General features: G+C 54.7%; 1 protein-coding gene across 4 annotated transcripts in view; it reads right to left on the reverse strand.

Moving 5' to 3' along the window:
* ACOT7 (acyl-CoA thioesterase 7) overlaps positions 1–17,014 on the reverse strand; it is a 121,985-nt gene that overhangs the window by 64,174 nt on the left and 40,797 nt on the right. For all 4 annotated transcript variants that reach the window (XM_064363175.1, XM_064363174.1, XM_064363176.1 and 1 more), the window contains exons 3-4: positions 11,297–11,453; positions 4,988–5,079 (exon numbers count right to left, since the gene is read on the reverse strand). In XM_064363175.1, the coding sequence (XP_064219245.1) occupies positions 4,988–5,079; positions 11,297–11,453 (249 nt within the window). The remainder of the gene's footprint in view (positions 1–4,987; positions 5,080–11,296; positions 11,454–17,014) is intronic.

Here is a 17,014-nt window from a genome sequence, read left to right on the forward strand (position 1 = left end):
TGGGATTACAGGTGTGAGCCACCGCGCCTGACCCCCAATTTTTCACTATTAAAACCACACCGATCCTAGGTTACTTAAAATCATTTTGCACTACCCCATTCCTTCCTAGGATTCATTCCAGAACAAAGGGACCCTCAAAAAACGCCCCACCCACTCTCCCAGGGCCATGAGTGAACAGACGCTCTGTGTCGCTGCTGACCCTTGGTCAATTGAGCAGGCTGTATATCTGTAGAGAACAGGCAGTCAAAGCCGGAACCATTCCCCCGAGACTCTCTTAATGGATCACAGGGATTTTGACCCCAGAAGTCAAAAATAAATGTGAATATAAAACTCAGCACAGCCCAGGCATGGTGGCTCGTGCCTGTAATCCCAGCACTTTGGGAGGCTGAGGCGGGTGGATCACTTGACATCAGGAGTTTGAGACCAGCCTGGCAAACATAGTGAAACCATGATCTCTACTAAAAATACCAAAATTAGCCAGGTGTGGTGGTGGGCGAATGCAGTCTCAGCTACTCGGGAGGTTGAGGCAAGGGAATCGCTTGAACCTGGGAGGCAGAGGTTGCAGTGAGCTGAGATCACATCAGTGCTCCAGCCTGGGCGGCAGAGCAAGACTCCACCTCAAAAAAACCTCAGCACAAAAACCAAAGCTCCTGAGTCCTGGGACACAACAGGGAGTACTGCATTTCTTGCACCTAACACTGCCCTCCTGTGCGCAGTGGAGGGGACGCCCCACACTCCCTCCCCATGGGACCCTCAGAGGGGCCCTCGGGGCCTGTGTGCAGACCCTCTGCCTCCTCCATCCCCTGGGATCCTCCCCCTCCCCCTCCACCAGGCCCTCCTGGCCGAAGTCCTCCTGGCCATTGTGATTAGCCTCGACTTCGGCTCTCACATTCACTCATCTAACAATTCCAGCTGAGCCTGTGGGGAAGCCGCAGAACTCAAGGCCCCTCTGGGCCCCTCTCAGCCGCCTGTTGAAGTACCTCTGACCTAAACAAGTTCACTTCAGACGGCTGTGTTAGGCTTTCTTTCAAAAGCCAGTTGTAAACATCCCGATAAGCCCTGCTCATGGCTCAGCTCCAAAACTGAGCGGGGCCTGAACACCATTCCTCGGCTTAATTACCCGTCATCTTCAGTTGAGAATCCATCTTCAAAAGAGCCTGAGAAGTGAACTGAAGGGTTTCTTCAAAAGAAGCAAACCGTGGGGAGTGTTTTAAGTTGCAGTGGGTAATTCAACATTTTCCTTCATAAATGAACCACGTCCTAATGTTCCATCGGCCAAGAAATGACAGAGAGGAGAGTGTGTGCTGTGCCTATCTAGGAACAATGATGGGTGAATTCAGCATCCTCAAGAAATGCCTTTTAAAGGGATTTTTTTTTTAAGGAGCCAGCCCCTGGTCTAATAAATCCTTGCGGCATCCAGCACATTTGTCTGTGCTTGGCGGGCGCACAGGGAAATGATGGGGCCCCGCCCTGGACACAAGCCATGAGGAGAAGCCCAGCCTCCTCCCCAGTGCTGCCTTTCAATCTGGGAACAAAACCACTAGAACATTTTAATGATGGCTGGCACCTAACTCTCACCCCCGAGGGCTCATCAAACCCAACTGATCTGAAGCAGCAGACAGCGCGGCCCAAATGTCTGAGACAGGCTGTGAACTCTTCACTTGAGCAAACATTCAGACATTTGGGAAAAAACAAAGCATCCACCCACAGTGGCTACACAGCCTGTCTAGGGCTGCGGCTGTCCCTCTGGTCATCCTGGGGCCCCTCTGGCCACCACAGGGCCACCGAGGTTCCCTGCTCACTGGGAAAGCTGTAGCCTCTGCCAGGCTGGGGAGGAAGGCAGAACAAAGACGCCCTACAATAGATGCCTGTGCACACAGCCAGCGGCTGGGTTTCTCCAGGGAGACGCACACATCCAGGACACCAGAGTGTGTGTGTGCGCGCACGCACGTGTGTATTTGCACACATGTGTGTGCATGCACGCATGTGTGTTCAAGATATCTACAAGCATACATATGTGATATCTCTATACGTATGTGAGTATGTATTATATATATCTGCATATCTATAGATACACGGATGTATGTTTTCCTAAATCAGTGATGGCTGCCTGTAGAAAGGTCGGCGGGAGATGCTCATGGAATATAAGACAGCCTGGTGGCCAGGCCACCAGGGGATGAGCATAAATGCCTATCGAAGCCAGGGAAGGAAGCTACACTTTCCAGGATTCCTAAGCGGGTCTGTGGCTGGGCCTGTCAGTGAAAAACAGGAGACCTAGATTCCAAATCAACGGAAGGGTTATACTACGTCGGCCTAGCATGTGCTGGGGGAAGATGGTGCAAACAGCTCTTAGCAGCAGCCGCAGCTGAGAACTGTGCAGCCTCTCCCATCTGCAGCTCTGGCTGCCCCGGCTCTGTGGAACGGTTTCAACAACCCCTCAACAAGGCCAAATGATACTTATGTCTCATCAAACCCCACTACACAAAGGAAATGAAAAAGCAACAGGGGGCTCCTCCAGGATGTGGGAGGGAGGGAGCTAATTACCGGGCAAGGAGAGAGGAGGCTAAGAGGGGCCACACTGAAAGTGCCCTGTCCCTGCGGCAAGGGGACAGGAGGCAGGGGAGTCTGAAGCCACCCGTCCCTTTCACCAACCAAAGAATGACCCAACAGCCCTTGGCACATAGATCCTAACAGCAACAGGCAGCAAAAGCGACCGTGTTCAGGTCCAGAACCGCACATTGGTTATCACCCGCCTGAGATGCACCATGAGATGCCGAAGCCAGGCATGGGGCCTGGGAGAGATTTCAGAACTGGGTAGCATCTGAAAATTAAATCCGTTAAATGCTGTGTCTCAATATTTACATGTGATGTGGCTCACTGAACGCCAAGGGCTTAGAGAAGAGAATGAAGGTGGGGTGGGTGCGCTTGTGATTCTGCAGAGAACAGTCAGGAGCCTCCAGCTGACCCCTGTGCCTTAGGTCTTCAGCCACCCCTCAGTTAGCACTGCTTGAAAATGACCACAGTTTCCATCTCAGCCAAGAAGCAGGTAGAGAGAACAGCCCCACAAAGAACAACGGAGAAGGGGGAGGGTGTTGAACTGAGGGCTGGTGCACTAGGTTGAACAGTGCCTGGAAACGTACATCCACCTGAAACCTCAAAATGCAAACACTTCCAAACCTGGGTCTTTGTAGCTGTAAATAGAATGAGGTCACAGCGGAATGGCACAGGCCCTAAGCCCAGTGACCTGTGTTCCTGTAAGCAGGCCACGCGCAGGCAGAGGCAGAGGCAGAAGCTGGAGTGACGCAGCCTCAGCCAAGGAACGCCTGGAGCCACCCAGCGCTGGAGAGGCCAGGAGGGATCCTTGCCTGGAGCCGGGGGAGGGTGCGGGGTCCTGCCCACACCTTTGGACGTCTGGCCTCCAGAACTGTGAGAGAATCAGCTTCTATTGCGAGAGCTACCCAGTTGGTGGCACTTGGCCACAGCAGCCTCGGGACACTGACTCAGGCAGAAGCGTGAGACCTCGAACTCTACACCCTGACCCTGAGCCCCCGCCCACTGGCCAGATTCTACCGTGCTGCCATCCTGGTCTCATAAAACTAGAGCTGTAGCCACCAGCCTGCCCTTCCTGTTAAAAACGGACAGGGCTCCCCTGTCACCAAGATTTAAAAAAAAAAAATCTAGGACAAACAGCAGCTGGACCCGATAGCCAGCCACCCCTACCTGGGGAAACACCCCTTCCAGACCTTGACTGCCATCTGAGGAGACCCCAGCAGAGTGTCCAGTCAGACATGGAGCCGGGGACAGCAGAGATGGCAGGAAGCAGGTCTCAGGGAGCACCTCCCCCATCTCACGGGGCAGTGGCAGCAGGGAGTGAGACACCATCATCCCTGGTGACCCGGGGCAGCGGGAAGACGGAGAGACAGGCCTCCTACAGGCGGGAAGTGCCCTGAGCCCTGCAACACTGTGGAGGGGACCAGGGCGTCTGGTGGCGTCAGCGGAGCCCAGGGTCTGGAAGCAAAAAGAGCAGGCACCAATTCCTGACAATCTGGTTCTCAGTTTTATTATTTCTAAAAATGTATTCTATATATATCTCAGCCAGAGGAAAAGCTCCCTGCTGGGGCCCACACTGCAGACTCAGAATCCTGGTTCCCTCCAAGAAGAGCTCCTCCTGGGAGCTGAGGCCTGAGGACTGCAGGGTCAGGCTGGGGGACGAGCTGGTCACACCTGTCCCTGGACTCGCCAATGAACTTGGGGGCAGAGGAGAAGGAGGCGAGGGAGTACTTTTAGGATATGAATGCATGTCCTCCAAGAGTCTGCACGCACAGCTTCCACAGGCTTCACCCACACGCCGGCCAGGGCGGGACCCCTCCGACAACACAGTGCACCGCTATGATGACAGGCGCTTCCATCCACAGCAGAGACAGAAATGAGAGAAACCCAGAGAAGGAGGTAGACGCCAGCAGGGGACAAAGAGGGACAAACAGAAGCTCGTGCGAGAGCTGTCTCCACGGCCACTGCAGCAGAAGCAGAGATCAGAACAAGCTCACAGGGCCATGGCGGGAGCCGCCGGCTCGGGCTGGGCAGCCTGGTGGTCCCGGCTCCCGAAAGAAGGACACATCACTCTCATGATCTCGTCGCCGCCTTTTCTCCGCTTAGGGAGTGTGACAAGAAGGTCCCTAGGTTGGAGGGATGTCTACGTCCGCAGGTTCTGGGCCAGCTCGCACTCACACTTTAAGCATGAATTCAACACACACTGGAAGCTCCAACACACCCGTGTTTCCTCGGAGGCAGGACAGAAACTGCTGTGGAGCCCGGGATGCCCTGCCTGGTCCAGAGGCACACTGCCTGCTGACGGACCTGGCCCCTGGGCCCCAGCTCTGGCCAGTTGCTCCCTTGGGACCCTCAGCTGAACGAGCCTCCCACCGTCAGGTGAGGTGACCTGGTCTCTGCCATCTGCCCCCAAGAGAGAAGCAGAAGGGCACCTTACCACAACAGGAGGCACCTCGAGGACCTTGTCCACATTCTTCAGCGACAGGGGCACATACCAGAGGGTGGCCTTATTGGTCAGCTTTTTGGCACCTTAAGAGAAGAAAATCACATCAGTGATGCCCAGGAGATGGGGTGCTGCTCCAGTGCCCGGTCCCAGCACCTGAAACACACCTCACTGCGTACCACTTCTTCTGGCCCCCAACCCCGAAGGCCTTTTCAGCAACCTGGCCGGAGGGGGTTGCTGCCATCATGTGAGCATGGACAAACAGAACCAGAGACCCCAGAGCCCATGGAGAGAGGCTGCGTGGGGCCCACCCCATCATAAGGTATAACCCCCAAAACTGGCTTGAGCTCAGGACCCCAACCCCTCCCCGTGCACCCACTTTGGGCAGTTGTCCCTTTCCAGGGGCTACTGAAAAGACTTCAGACCACGTGGTTTAAGCCTGGAGGGTCCGGAGCTGGTCAGCCCCATCCAATAGGGATCACCCAGGGGGCACCAACTCCAGGCAACCTCCTCTTCCTGGTGTTTTGACAGAAAGGAAGCTTGATTATGAAAACACATCAGAAGCTCCCAATGAGCCCCCCACACCGAAGGGAAGGACTGACTGGCTGCAGGCAGACACCTTCACTGTGTCCGGGGAGACAAGGCTGAGCCTGCTTCACCCGCTGGCTCAAGCCTCCACCAACTGATCGCTGCTGACATCGAACGTCAAAATTAAAAGCTCCTCGCTGGGGAACGTGATGTCCTGACGCTGCAGATCCCATCCACCTGCCTAGGCACTGCCAAGAACGCCCCCCAGACGGGAAGCCAGGAAAGACACTTGGCCCACACAGATGTGTACGCTGCAGAGGCTCGGGGGATGTGGAGGCTGTGCCCAGGCGGAGCAGCCCAGAGGAGAGGTGGGGAGACGGCCAGGGCCCCCACAGCCCAAAGCACAGAGCAGCAGAGCCAGCTCATCAAAGCCCCATTTTTGCCACCCCAGGAACTTCCTTTCCTTCACACCAGACACTGGGGGTGCTGTCAGCCCATCCAAAACTCCACCAGAAGCTTCCGGGTGGTGAGAGATGGGCTGTAGGCTGCTGACTCCCTGGGGGCATTGGGCCCAGCCACAGAGCAAAGTGGGGTTGCAGGACAGGGAGGCCTGTCCGGGCTGAGAAACACAGGCTGGTGGTCTGTCAGGGCTAAAGGAGCCTGGAGATCCCTGGTGTGCATCCCTCACTTGTACAGAAGGAGCCTGAAGCCCAGAGACGTCAAGGCTAGGGTTTACCTAGGGTCACACAGCAGCTTGGTGCCATACTCCCATGTCCCAGTCATTTCAAGTCTCTGCAAAGATGCCTTTAAAAAGTGCCTTCATCAGGCTCAGTGGCTCACGCCTGTAATCCCAGCACTTTGGGAGCCTGAGGCATGTGGATCACTTGCGCTCAGGAGTTCCAGACCAGCCTGGGCAATATAGGGAGACCTGTCTCTACCAAAAATACAAAAAATTAGGGCTGCCGGTGGCTCATGCCTGTAATCCCAGAACTTTGGGAGGCAGAGGCGGGTAGATCACCTGAGGTCAGCAGTTTGAGACCAGCCTGACAAACATGGAGAAATCTTGTCTCTACTAAAAATACAAAATTAGCTGGGTATGGTGGCGCAAGTCTGTAATCCAAGCTACTCTGGAGGCTGAGGCAGGAGAATTGCTTGAACCTGGGAGGCAGAGGTTGTGGTGAACCAAGATCGTGCCACTGTACTCCAGCCTGGGAAACAACAGTGAAACTCCATCTCAAAAAAAAAAAAAAAATAGCTGGGCATGGCGGTGTGCACCTGTGGTCCTAAAGACTGAGGGACCACAGATTCAGGATTCCTTGAGCCTAGAAGGCGGAGATTACAGTGAGCCTAGATTTCACCACTGCGCTCCAGCCTGGACCACAGAGCGAGACGCTGTCTCAAAATAAAAGAAATAAATAAAAGTGGCTTCTTCAACTCGGAAGATGCTCACTGTAATCTCCACGGAAGAGTGAACTGCAGAAAATCACAGAGGAACAGGAGACAGGAGCAGCCTCAGGCCCTGCCTAAACCCCTGGAGGCGCTCACTTCCCACCAGTTACCTGAACCTGCCTTCCCACAGCAAAGTGCTTTTCTTCCTCAGTAAACACAGCCCCAGGCTCCAAGTCACACCCCAGGGGGCCCATTAGGAAAAGGCCCCGGCCTGCCGCTCCTCCCCCAACGGAACACACGGTGAGGACAAGGGGCTCCCTGTGCTTGGGAACCGCAGACAAATAATATGGGAAAATATTTCCACCGCACTTTGACTGAGAGTGAATCTGACAACCTGCTTTTGGGAATAAAGATTTCCTGTTGGACTCAGCCAGAGCCAGCCTGACAAGCCGGTTTCCATGGCAACTCGAGTGGCCCTCTGGACCTAAATGAACACCATACAGCGAGGCAAACATGCTAACAGTATTGTCTCCATCATTTAATGAAACCATCAAAAGACAATGACAGTATTAAAAAATATCTTACCTCTTGGCCAGCCGGCGGGCTCACATCTGTAATCCCAGCACTTTGGGAGACTGAGGTGGGTGGATCATGAGGTCAGGAGATCAAGATCATTCTGGCTAACACCATGAAACCCTGTCTCTACTAAAAGCCGGGCGTGGGGGCACATGCCTTCAGTCCCAGCTACTTGGGAGGCTGAGGCAGGAGAATCACTTGAACCCAGGAGGCAGAGGTTGCAGTGAGCTGAGATCGCGCTACTGCACTCCAGCCTGGGCCACAGAGTGACATCTCAAAAAAAAACCTCTTTTAAAATCTTAAGAGCTCCCAGCTATTTTCTGGAGCAATTCGCAGCAATCACATCCCAGCTACCTTAATACTTTGACAGTTGCTGGAGATAAATGAGCTGCCTCAAAGGCAAGGTTTGTGGGTTGTCTGCCTGGGCCTGGGCTCACTCAGTGGCCTTGTGACAGGTGGCACAGCCCAAATAGAGGGGACATACAGAACAGGGGACCCCTGCCTCCTGGGGTGGAGACAGCACACAGATGTCACGCACACAGCCTATTACTCAGCCTGCTCCAGCCAGGGCCCCTGAGTGCTTCCTCTGCCCCCACCTGCAGTGCCCCTGTCTTTCAGAGGTCACCACCCATTCAGCCAGTGCTCCCTGCATGCCCACTGAGTGCCAGGTGCTGTTCTTAGTGTTGGGGACTTCATAAGCTCAATCTCCAGGGGACACATGGGCAGAGACAGAGGAGAGCCTCAAGAGAATAACAGAGACTGCAGAGAGAGATGGCAGAGAGAGATGGCAGAGGGAGAGACGGCAGAGAGAGACGGCAGAGAGAGACAGCAGAGGAGCAGAAGCATAGACGAGATGAGGGAGACAGGGGGAGATGAGACCCACAATCACAGAGTGAGATGACAGTGGGCTCCAGGGCCTGACCAAGACACGGAGAAAAGCCACAGCCTCGGGGCTCCAGGGCCTGACCAAGACACGGAGAAAAGCCACAGCCTCGGGGCTCCAGGGCATCCTTGCCCCAGCCCCTGCTACAGGGAAAAGGCTGAAGCCAGGAAGAAGAACCTGGGGAACCGCCCAGCCCCACTGGGAAAAGCCATCATGTGCTGGCATGCGTCTCCTGCCTTCTTCAAGCCTCCGCTTCCTCATGGGCACGACAGGGCAATGCCAGCCCTGATGTCCCCAGGGAGGAAGGGTGGGCATCTCCGTTCCTCTCTGAGGAGGAGAAGGCCGAAGGCCGTGGAGGCCGGGACAGAGCGGGGAGGCAGAGAAACGCCCAGCACCTTCTGGGTGAGTGGGGGCTGCTCTCTCAAGGTCACGCCTGCCCTGGCTCTGCACAAGAGCCTATGCCCCTCTCTCCACCCTCAGCCCTAAAGAGCAAGGAACTCCCAGGAATATGTCAGTTAGCGCCATCCTCATCAGAACCCCATCAGCCAGCATGTCTCTCAGCACTGACACCCAGTTCTTCCTTGTCACTCCACTCCGTCACTTATTCATTCATTCATTCATTTGCTCATCCACTATTAGTTCCATGTCTATTATGGGCCAGCAGAAGCGGCCAGGAAAGGGAAGTTCATGATCTGGGGAGTTCCTCAAGCTCAGCACCTTTGGGCTGCATTGCTCCCTGTGGGGACAGCAAGTCCCAGCCATGCTGAAAGTCTGAGAACACCTTTCTGTCTCTCTGCCTCTCTCCTCATCATCCCAAACTGCTCAGCCGGGCTCGATGGCTCACGCCTATAATCCCAGCACTTTGGAAGGCCGAGGCAGGTGGATCACCTGAGGTCAGGAGTTCCAGACCAGACTGGCCATCATGGTGAAACCCCATCTCTACTAAAAATACAAAAATTAGCCAGGTGTGGTGGTGGGCACCTGTAATCCCAGCTACTCAGGAGGCTGACGCAGGAGAATAGCTTGAACCTGGGAGGCGGAGATTGTGGTGAGCCGAGATCATGCCACTGCACTCCAGCCTGGGTGACAGAGCAAGACTCCATCTCAAAAAACAAACCAAAACAAAACAAACTGCTCTTTGGGGCTTCCTCTGAGGCTGTGGCCTCTGATGGACCACAGAGGGAACTTCCATGGCAGAAAATCTGCAACAAAGATCCCTTCCCGGCATTTCTGAAGCCACCAACTGCTACAGTGACAAAGGACGCTGCTGACAGGGCTCTCACAAGCAGGAAGGTCCTGGGAGGCAGCAGAGCACAGAGGGCCATCCCTCCTCTCCAGGAAGGGGCCAAGGCTCCACCCTCCGAATGGTCAGAAGAGCTGCGACCTCACGGGAGATGGCAGGGAACCCCAAGGCCCCTAACTCAGAGAACCCACCCTGCCCTGAGCCTCTCCTGAGTGTGGGTGCTGCTGCTGAGGTGGGAGGTGCCCATATGCCCCTTTCTGTGCTGTGGCCTGAGACAGCATCCACGGGCCCCTCTGAAAGACCTCATGGCACAACGGTAGCGCATCTCACTCCAAGGGTCCCTCTGATGTCAGCGGTGCACGCCGAGGGAGTGGCAGGCCATGGGAGCACAGGGAAGGCCCGCTGACCACCTTCCACCCCAGGCCCTTGCTCAGCTAAATCTGTCCACCTGCCGAAGCTGAGCTGACACACCCATTTAATCACCAACCCTGCTGCGGTCCTCAGAACGTTCTAGATGCATAACTGTGCTTGCTACCCGCCCATCATGGGGAAGAGGACTCGAGCCCCTTAGATGGCTGTGAGCTGGCACCCCACAGGGCAGCACTGCTGAGGAACAGGGTGGGGAAGAGGAGGAAAGCAGCCAAGTCTCTCTTCTGCACGGGAGAATTGGCGACCTGGGAGGTGGCAGGGAGAGGGCCGGGGCAGAGGAAGAGGCTTGTCTTCCCACCCCCTCACCTCCTGTCCCCAGCTGGGGTATAAAAAGGAGCACTGAACTGGTGAGCACTGGAGTCGCCCTCTCCTGCAGCGCCCAGTGGGAAAGGGAAGGGGGTTTCCATGGTTACCACCGCCAAGGAGAGGAATATTCAGATGAAGGCAGAGGCAAAGGTTCACTCAGTGAGTTTCTATCTAAGCCTGTTTTCTGGGGCCCAGGGCAAGTCCCCTGGGAGCAGGCAGTGTCCTCTCCAGAGCCAACACCTGCCTGTGCTTGAGAAGGGAAGGCAGGTCAGGAAGACCCACAGAGGGGCAGACGGACGGTATGCACCGGACTCACAGCCCACGCCCAGCCCCTGCCATGGATGAGCTGGCCACAGGTAACAGGACAGGCAGCAGTGATGTACTCAGGCCAAACGCGGATGGAAGGGTTGAGTCCTAGTCTGAGTGCCCGAACTTGCTGAAACTGGGCTCTCTTTTTGGGGGAGGACGGTGTCTTACTCTGTTGTCAGGGCCAGCAATGGTGTGATTTGGGCTCACTGCAACCTCCACCTCCCAGGTTCAAGCGATCCTTCTGCCTCAGCCTCCCAAGTGGCTGGAATTACAGGTGTGCGCCACCATGCTTTGGCTGATTTTTTGTATTTTTAGTAGAGACGGGGTTTCACCATGGTGGTCAGGCTGGTATCGAGCTCCTGACCTCCACCCGCCTTGGCCTCCCAAATTGCTGGGATTACAACATGAGCCACCGCGCCTGGCTGACTTGGGCTCATTTCTTAACCCCTCTGTGCCCGTTTCCTGTCTGCAAAATCAATGCAATGGACGGAGCTGCTCCCAGGGCCAAGGTGGGAGGTGAGGGAGGTCTTGGTGGTGGGAAAGGAGCCAGGCCCTGGGGCGTCCTCTGCCCTCGGGAGGGGAGCAGCTGTGTGGCCACAGCCCTGAGTGCTCCAGTCGCCACTGTCACTCCCAGAAGTACCTGTGAGGATGTTTTCAGACAACACGTTGACCTGCACCTCCACCGAGTGCTTAGAGGTATAGGTGATCTCCGCGCTGACGTGGGCCACCTCTCCGATGCACATGGGCGATAGGAAGTCGGTGCGCTCAACCCGAGCCAGCGCGGCCACACAGCGCTCCTGTGGAGACAGAGGCAGCGGTCAGCCTGGGCCGGCCAGCCCAGCCCCAAGACCCCTGCCCCGGACATGCCCCCGGAAACTGCCTTTGCTTTTGTTCCCCACTGTGAAAGCAACCAATTTGCTGCAATTTATTGGCACCGTGCATTCCTGAACGCTGAGGCACAGGGATGCAGAGGAGCCCTGGAGAGCCCAGCCCAGAGCAACTGCTGCAGGCGATTCCCCAGGCAGTGGGATCGCCAAGCGCTTCTTCCTGTTTTCTGATTTTCTCACAATAAGCATGCATTATTTGCATAATAAAAAGCGAAAAAATGCATACAGAGTCATTGGGGAAAATTTGGGAAATACAAGAAAGTAGAAACAAAGGGGAAAATGGCTCCTCCCGTTCAAAGATAACCACGGTTACTATTTTGGGATCTTTCTTTCCAGGCTTTTTTCCCAAGAATGGGGGTTTTGTTGCCTCACTTGTTTGTCTGCCTGGCTCATTTCACAGTTTTAGTCTAACATAGCTGTGCAAAAACTAAATATACACCTTGACCTTCGGATTCTTTTTCATTCAACATGGGAAGAATAATCTGCCCGTGTTGTGACACATTCTTCGCAATCACTATTCTTTTTTAGGCTGGGTGTGGTGGCTCATGACTCTAACCTCAGAACTTTGGGAGGCCGAGGCGGGCTGATCATGTGAGGCCAGGAGTTCGAGACCAGCCTGGCCAATATGGTGAAACCCCATCTCTACTAAAAATACAAAAATTAGCCAGGTGTGGCAGTGCACGTCTGTAATCTCAGCTACTCGGGAGGCTGAGGTATGATAATCGGTTGAACCTGGGAGGTGGGGGTTACAGAGAGCTAATATCGCGCCACCGCAATCCAGCCTGGGTGACAGAGTGAGACTCCATCTCAAAAACAAACAAAAAAACAAAAACCCTGCTAAATGTACACTCTGACCTTCTGATTCTTTTTCATTCAATATGGGAAAAATAATCTGCCCGTGTTGTGACATGGCTCTTTGCTATCAGTACTTTTTTTTTTTTTTCTGAGATGGAGTCTCGCTCTGTCCCCCAGGCTGGAGTGCAGTGGCGAGATCTCAGCTCACTGCAACCTCCAACTCCCAGGTTCAAGCAATTCTCCTGCCTCAGCCTCCTGAGTAGCTAGAATTACAGGCGTGTGCCACCACGCCCAGCTAGTTTTTGTATTTTTAGTAGAGGCAGGGTTTCGCCATGTTGGTCAGGCTGATCTCAAACTCCCGACCTCAAGTAATCCACCAGCCTTGGCCTCCCAAAGTGCTGGGATGACAGGTGTGAGCCACCGAGCCTGGCCCCATTTTTTTTTTTTTCTGAGATGGAGTCTCACTCTGTCCCCCAGGCTGGAGTGCAGTGGGGCAGTCTCGGCTCACTGCAACTTCCACCTCCAGGATTGAGGCAATTCTCCTGCCTTGGCCTCCCAAAGTGCTGGGATTACAAGTGTGAGCCACCATGCCTGGCCCAACTATTCTTTTTTAAAATTTAAATGTTATTTATCCTTCATGATTCAAAATTTAATTATGGTGCCGGGTTTGCCTCTGGCCACCTTGTCCCCTGCCACACAGGACCCCTTGGCAGCTGGGGTTGCCAGGGTCCCATGTGTCAGATCAGACACTGCATCTACACCCACACGGTGAGGTGGAGGTGGAAGGTGGCGCTGCACCATGCTTTTCTCTCTTCATCTTCCCTAGGGATCATCTTCTGTATCGTTGGGTCTTAGTTCGTTGGGCTGCTGTAACAAAATGCCTTAGCCTGGGCACTTAGACACAACAGAAATTTATTTCTCAAGTCCTGGAGGCTGGAAGTCCAAGGACAGGTAGATTCCATGTCTGGTGAGGGCCAGCTTCCTGGAAGTTCATAGATGGCGTGTGTCCTCATGTGGTGGTTGGGGCAAATGAGCTAACTCAGGCCTCTTTCCTGAGGACAATGATCCCATTCATAAAGCTCTACCCCCATGCCCTCATCACCTCCCAAAGGCCCCACCTCCTAATACCATCACCCTGGGGGTGAGGAATTCCACACTGCAGACTGAGACGCAAACACCCAGACGGTGGCTGTCTGCGAAAGACTTCCTTGTCCTTTCATGACTTCCTTTTCGTGGCACTCCAATGCAAAATTATTATTATTATTTTTAGAGACAGGACCTTGCTATGCTGCCCAGGCAGGAATGCAATGGCTATTCACAGGCACAGTCATGCTCACTGCAGCCTCAAACTCCTCCTGGGCGCAAGTGATCCTCCAGCCTCAGCCTCCTGAGTAGCTGGGACTACAGGAGCATGCCACCACACCTAACTTTTTTTTAGAAAATTACTTTCAGGCCGAACACAGTGGTTCACACCTGTAATCCCAACACTTTGGGAGACCAAGGCAGGTGGATCACGAGGTAAAGAGATCAAGACCAGTCTGGCCAACATGGTGAAACCCCATCTCTACTAAAATATAAAAATTAGCTGGGCGTGGTGGCACAGCCTGCAGTCCTAAGTACTTGGGAGGCTGAGGCAGGAGAATCGCTTGAGCCTGGGAGGCAGAGCCGAGATCCCACCTCTGCACTCCAGTCTGGCCAGCCAGGTGGAACTGAACATTCTTCTTCTTCTGTTAGAGATTTGGGCCATCCCCAGTTGACTCTCATTATAAACAATGCTGTGATGGGCACCCTTGCACTTAAAGCCATTGTCTGCATTTGGGATTATTTTCTGGGCCCAAGGATAAAGACTTTTATATATGATCCCAAGTGTTTCTCGGGACAGCAGTAACTGGCTTGGCGTTCGGCACCTCACGGCACCCTGACCAACACTCAGAACAGACTTATTCCTCGTCGTCGGTGAATAAATGACACAAAAGATGACCTTGTGTTTGAGCCGTGGGGAATGTGAGCCTCCAGTTTCCAGAGGACTGCCATGACTTTCTACTGCGACAACAGCTTCCTTAGGACGTTGACAGCATGACACTGAGGTGCTCTCAGGCTCACTGGGGTGGGCAGGGGGCAGATGAGGGGGGGGCCTGCCTGCCAGCCCTGGCATCACTGGCCCAGGTGATCTTCACAGCAACCCGACAAGGGGTGACACACTGGGCAAGCGTCCCAGGGCACACAGACAGTACACGGCGGTCACTTCGAGCCCTGGTGTGCACATCTGTGCTCTCCCACCTACTGCCTGCTGCCTCCAAAGCACCAACGTGCAGCGCACCCACCTGCACGAGGACTCACCGGGGTGGGGCAAACATGCAAGCTCCGGGGCCCACCACAAACCCAGCACCTGCTTCTTTGGAGGTGTGACTGGGAGCCTCTGTCTGAACCCTCTCCCTGGTGACTCTCCTGCACCCAGGCGCAGGGACTCTGTGGGTGCATCTGGGGCTGGGCAGGAAGAGTTCTAGAGCTGTCCAGGGTGGCCCGAGGCTTCCCCATTCTGGTTTGCACAGGCTTGTGCCCTGCAAACCCTGCCCTCCTCTCAACAGGTCACAGTAAAGTGATGTCTGGAACTGTGTCTTTCACCCCCAAGTCAATGTATGTGGCAATGGCACCACCCACTGGCCAAAGGTTGCTAGGGCAGGGCTGCACTGAGCCAGGTAAGAAATAGGCATTGCCAGCTGGGCACGACAGCTAATTCCAGCACTTTGGGAGGCCGAGGCAGGTGGATCACCTGAGGTCAGGAGTTCAAGATAGGCCTGACTAACATGGTGAAACCCCACCTCTACCAAAAATACAAAATTAGCCGGGCATGGTGGTGCATGCCTGTAATTCCAGCTACTCTGGAGGCTGAGGCAGGAGAATCACTTTAACCCGGGAGGAGGAGGTTGCAGTGAGCTGGGATAGTGCCATTGCACTCTAGCCTGGGCAACAAAAGCGAAACTCTCTCTCTCAAAAAAAAAAAAGAATTAATCCTATTTGACTTAAGCCAAAAAAAAGAATTAGGCACAGCCTCTGGGCAGGGCGGTACCCGTCTTGGAATGAGCCAAACACTGTTTGCAAGACCTGAAAGTGGAATTAAGCCAAGTGTGTGTTGTTTGAGGGTGGCTAAATACATTATGGTGTGCTATGCTAACATAGACCAAACACGGACACACTCGGGGCTCTGGGTGGCAGTGGCCTTCCACTTCCCTGCTCTGCAGCTGTTTTCTGGCAACATCTGTGTGGCCTCTCAGTGCTGGGTGTGCAGATGGGAGGTCAGAGGAGCCTGGGTTCTGGCTGGGGGATGAACAAGAAGTAAATGAGGCCACGCCATTTACGGTTCTGCGTGAGAGGCGTCCCGAGGGACTCTCAAGGTGCTCTCAAGACAGCCCCTTGATGTGAAGGGGGGCACAACTTCAGATGAGAGGCATTTGAGCTGAGGACAGGGGAAAGTGGGGGGAGCACTGGTACCACAGGGAGAGGAAAGAGCGGCAGAGTGGGAGGGAGGTGGGAGGGAGCCACCAGAACACAGGGACGCAGTGGGAGAATGGACAAAGGTCAGCAGAGCCAGGCTGCCCAGCCTTGCGGGCCAGGGTGAAGGGCAGGTGGAGGGCCTCAGAGGGCGTGCAAAAGCAGGTTCACTCAGAGAGAGTGACTTCAGCTGGAGGAAGGTAAAGGCTCCTCCTCACGCATTCCCTTGGGATGCCTCTCAGGCAGAACCATCCAGGAGCATTCCCCGTGGTGCCGACACCTAGGCCTGGCATGGGGACACCTGGGGATGGCTTCAAGCCTGCCCTTCCCAGGGCAGAAGGCCGCTGATGACCCTAGAGCTTGGATCTCTTCCAGCTTAAAATACCAAAGAAGAAAATTAGGGCCAGGCATGGTGGCTCACACCTGTAATCCCAGCACTTTGGGAGGCCAAGGCAGGTGGATCAAGAGGTCAGGAGTTCAAGACCAGCATAGCCAACATGGTGAAACCTCATCTCTACTAAAAATACAAAAATTAGCTGGGTGTGGTGGCGCATGCCTGTAATCCCAACTACACGGGAGGCTGAGGCAGGAGAGTCGCTTGAACCCAGGAGGCGGAGGTTGCGGTGAGCCAAGATCATGCCACGGCACTCCAGCCTGGGCAACAAGAGCGAAACTTTGTCTAAAAAAAAAACAGTGTCTGTCTCTACAGGTGGCTGGGAAGACTACACAGGGAGAGCCCAGAGTGGCCACGGGCTCATCACAAGTGCTCACTCAGTGGAAGCTCTCAGCAGCAGTGACGGTGCCAGGTGGGAGTTCCCAGCTTCAGCAGATGCCTGAGCGTGCTCTATGCCTCAGTCTGGGGAAACCAACGGCAGAAGTCTTGCCCTCGTGGGGCTACTGCTCTATATAAGTACAGCAGGTCAGGAGCAGAGCAGCAACTGGAAGGAAGGTGGGAGCCAGGCCATCGGGGGCATGGCTGATGTTGTGTTTTATTTTTGTAGAAACAGGGTCTCACTCTGTCACCCAGGCTAGAGTGCAGTGATGTGATCTCAGCTCACTGTAGCCTCCACCTTCCTGGGCTCAGGTGATCCTCCTGCCTCGGCCTCCCGAGAAGCTGGGCCTATAGGCACACACCACCACACCTGGCTAATTTTCGTAGTTTTTGTAGAGACAACGTTTTGCCA

Source organism: Aotus nancymaae, unplaced genomic scaffold, assembly GCF_030222135.1.
Source record: "Aotus nancymaae isolate 86718 unplaced genomic scaffold, 86718_ANA_hifiasm-v0.15.2.pri h1tg000053l, whole genome shotgun sequence".
Lineage (NCBI taxonomy): Eukaryota > Metazoa > Chordata > Mammalia > Primates > Aotidae > Aotus > Aotus nancymaae.